This window comes from Octodon degus, unplaced genomic scaffold, assembly GCF_000260255.1.
Source record: "Octodon degus isolate 3935 unplaced genomic scaffold, OctDeg1.0 scaffold00072, whole genome shotgun sequence".
NCBI lineage: Eukaryota > Metazoa > Chordata > Mammalia > Rodentia > Octodontidae > Octodon > Octodon degus.
This window is the reverse complement of record NW_004524648.1, coordinates 1,009,129-1,012,184: the sequence shown is the minus strand read 5'-3', so window position 1 is coordinate 1,012,184 and position 3,056 is coordinate 1,009,129. Positions and strand designations below refer to the sequence as shown.

The 3,056-nt window shown below is 41.4% G+C and overlaps 1 protein-coding gene across 10 annotated transcripts in view; it reads left to right on the top strand.

The window, feature by feature from the left end:
- Srr (serine racemase) overlaps positions 1 to 3,056 on the top strand; it is a 51,484-nt gene that overhangs the window by 44,952 nt on the left and 3,476 nt on the right. For all 10 annotated transcript variants that reach the window (XM_023719828.1, XM_023719825.1, XM_023719821.1 and 7 more), the window contains 2 exons: positions 2,388 to 2,514; positions 2,698 to 2,801. In XM_023719828.1, coding sequence (XP_023575596.1) covers positions 2,388 to 2,514; positions 2,698 to 2,801 — 231 coding nt within the window. The remainder of the gene's footprint in view (positions 1 to 2,387; positions 2,515 to 2,697; positions 2,802 to 3,056) is intronic.

The window sequence follows — 3,056 nt, the reverse complement described above, 5'->3', positions numbered from 1 at the left end:
TTTTTTTGGCGGAACCGGGGCCCTTGTGCTTGCCAGGGAAGTGCTTATTCCACTGAGCCATCTCCCCGGCTCCCCCAGTTTTGAAATTAGTTACTTCTGGTTCAGAGAAATTGAACAGGTGATATTTGTTCCAAATTTTACTGGTTACATACAGGGAGTTGGGGAAAGAGCTATAGGTAGAAGGGGCCAGGGTTTGATCCCTGGGGTACTGTGCTGGGGCTGCCCCGGGGCGCACTGAGATGGGATTGAGACTGGGCATGGTGGTGTATGCCTGTAATCCCAGCACTTGGGAGGCTGAAAACAGAATCACTGCCAGTTTGATCTATGTAATGAGACCCTGTACTAAATACATTAAAAAACAAAAACAAACAAAAAAAACTATAGGTAGAGATAATTACCATGAACTAGAAGCAATTTAGGCTATAGCCACATGACAGGTACATTTAAAAAAGGCTACAACTAGGTGGGTGATGTAGCACACAATCCTAGCACTCAGGAAGCTGAGATAGAAAGATTACCATAAATTTGGGGCCAGCCTAGTTGACATAGAGTTCGAAGTTACATAACCAAACCTTTACTCAAAAAACAAAAAGGCTTCAACTTAAAAGTAACTTACATCTCAAAATGATTCATGAAAGAGATGATATTTGTTTTTAAGAGATCACTTTTTTCTCTTTTGTCTTTTGGAGACAGGGTTTCACTATGTATGTAGTTCAGGCTGGCCTTGAACTGTCTTGTAGCCCAGGCTGGCCTTTAACTCCTGGTCATCTGTGTCAGCCTCCTGCATCTGTGATTACAGGCTTATGCCACTGTACCTGGTGATCACTTTTATATCCAGTGGAAATACTAAATGAGTGATGTTTAAGATAGTATCAGTTTGCTAACATGAAGCCTCTCATGCCAGACCTGGTGAAGCTGGGTAAGGAAGCCGCTAAGTTTAATGCCAACCTGGGTAACCTAGAAACTGTCTCAAAGTTAAAATGTAAAGACTAGGGATACAGCTTAGTAGTCTCTGGGTTCAGCACATGCACGTGCCCATACACAGTTAGATTGAGGGTATACCTCAGTGATAGGACACTTAGCTAAGATGTACCTTAGCTGTATCTTCAGAACTTGTGGAAGGAGTAGCAGGCCAGAATTTCAGACAGCATTGTTATAGCTGTTACTATCCTTGTAGACCTTCCAGTAGAACATAACGTATAGATGAAAATAGTAAATTGATGACCCTGAATCTGTGTAGGGCTAGGCCAGTGCTGGTGCACATTTTATTTTTTAATGTATTTGGTACAGGGTCTCTCTACACAGCTCGGACTTGTGCTCCTTCTGCTTTCAGCCTCCCCAATGACAAGATTACAAGAATGTGCCACCATGCCAGGACTTGACAGTCGGCTCAGCATGCTCACTGGGGTGGGGCCGGTGTGGCTGATAGTGCCGGGGATTGAACCCAGGTCCCTGCTCTTGCTCAAGCAGGTGCTTAGTCCGCTATCTCACCAGCTGTGCTGGTGCACATTTTAGAGTCCATAACAAAAAGCCAGCTGCGGCACAGATGCCACCATACATTGGCCAGCACTGGCCTCGGCTATGGAGTGGCTAAGAAACACTAGTGCTTAATTTTTAACAAAGTTTAAAAAGTGATAAAATTCAAATGTTAAAATAGAAGGGCTGAGGGTGTAGTTCAGTGGTAAAGCACTTGGCTATGGAGTATCAATCAAGCGCTGGGTTTGAGCCAGAGCACCACAAAAACGTAAGATACAAAAGTCTACAGGATAAGGGTATACAGGGAGACTATCTCTGCCTATCTATAGTGTCTTTTAAACTGTTACCATAAAAGTTCAAAGGTTCAGAAAAATTTTAGTTACATTAAGCTGCTAATTTACTGAAGAGAATTACTTTTTTATAAACTTACTGTGACTAAGTTTATAAGTTTACTTAAGTGTACAATACTTACGAAGTTTATTACAACAGTGTAATCGCCTTGGCCTTCATATTCATTCGCCTCTCACCCACAGCAACTTCTAGTCCTACAAACTGCAGTCATGGCAAGTGCCATATACTGGTGTACCATTTTTACCTTATTCTGTAATTTTTACTGTACCTTTTTGTCTGTTTACATATACAAGTACTTACCATTGTCTATAGTATTCATTTTAGTACAGTAACATGCTGTGCAAGTTTTTAGCCTAGGAACTTGTTTATGCAGTTATACTCTACAGTGTTCACATAAGGAAACTACTTCATGATGCTTTTTTTTTTTTTTTTTTTTTTGGTGGAACCGGGGATTGAACTCAGGCCCTCTGAGCTATCTCCCCAGCCCCTGTGATGCATTTCTTAGAACATGTCCCCACTGCAAAGCAGTGACAGTATGTGAATTCACCATCTTTTTTCAGATTCGTGGTGCCCTTAATGCCATCAGAGATTTAATTCCTGCCACTTTAGAAGAGAAGCCCAAAGCTGTTGTTACTCACAGCAGTGGAAACCATGGCCAGGCTCTCACCTATGCTGCTAAATTGGAAGGTACTTGCTTAATTTCTCAGGATACCAAGTAGAATTATCACAAAGTGAAAAATTATCCTTAATTTCAGTGGGAGAGGTGGTAAGTATGGGAAGTAAATTTCTATGGAGTTTCTATAAGCAAAATGAACAAAGTTTTTATACCATACTCTCTTGATTTACATGAACATGTTTTTCTTCTCTCAGGGATTCCTGCTTATATTGTGGTACCCCAAACAGCTCCCAACTGTAAAAAACAGGCAATACAAGCCTACGGAGCTTCCATAATATACAGTGAACAGAGTGACGAGGTAAGGTGGAAAGCAGTCTTCACCAGTATCTTAATAACTTCATTTGTCCAACCTTTCTCTATCTTTGCTCACTCAAGATGGTCTCAGTAATTTCAATTTAAATTACTTCCCAAACATGGTGGCGTACACCTATAATTCTAGCACTTGGGAGGCTAAGGCAGGAGGACCATTAAAAATTTGAGAAAGACCTATACTGAATTCTTTTTTTGTGGCAGAACCGGGGATTGAATTCAGGCCGTTGCGCTTGCCAGGCAA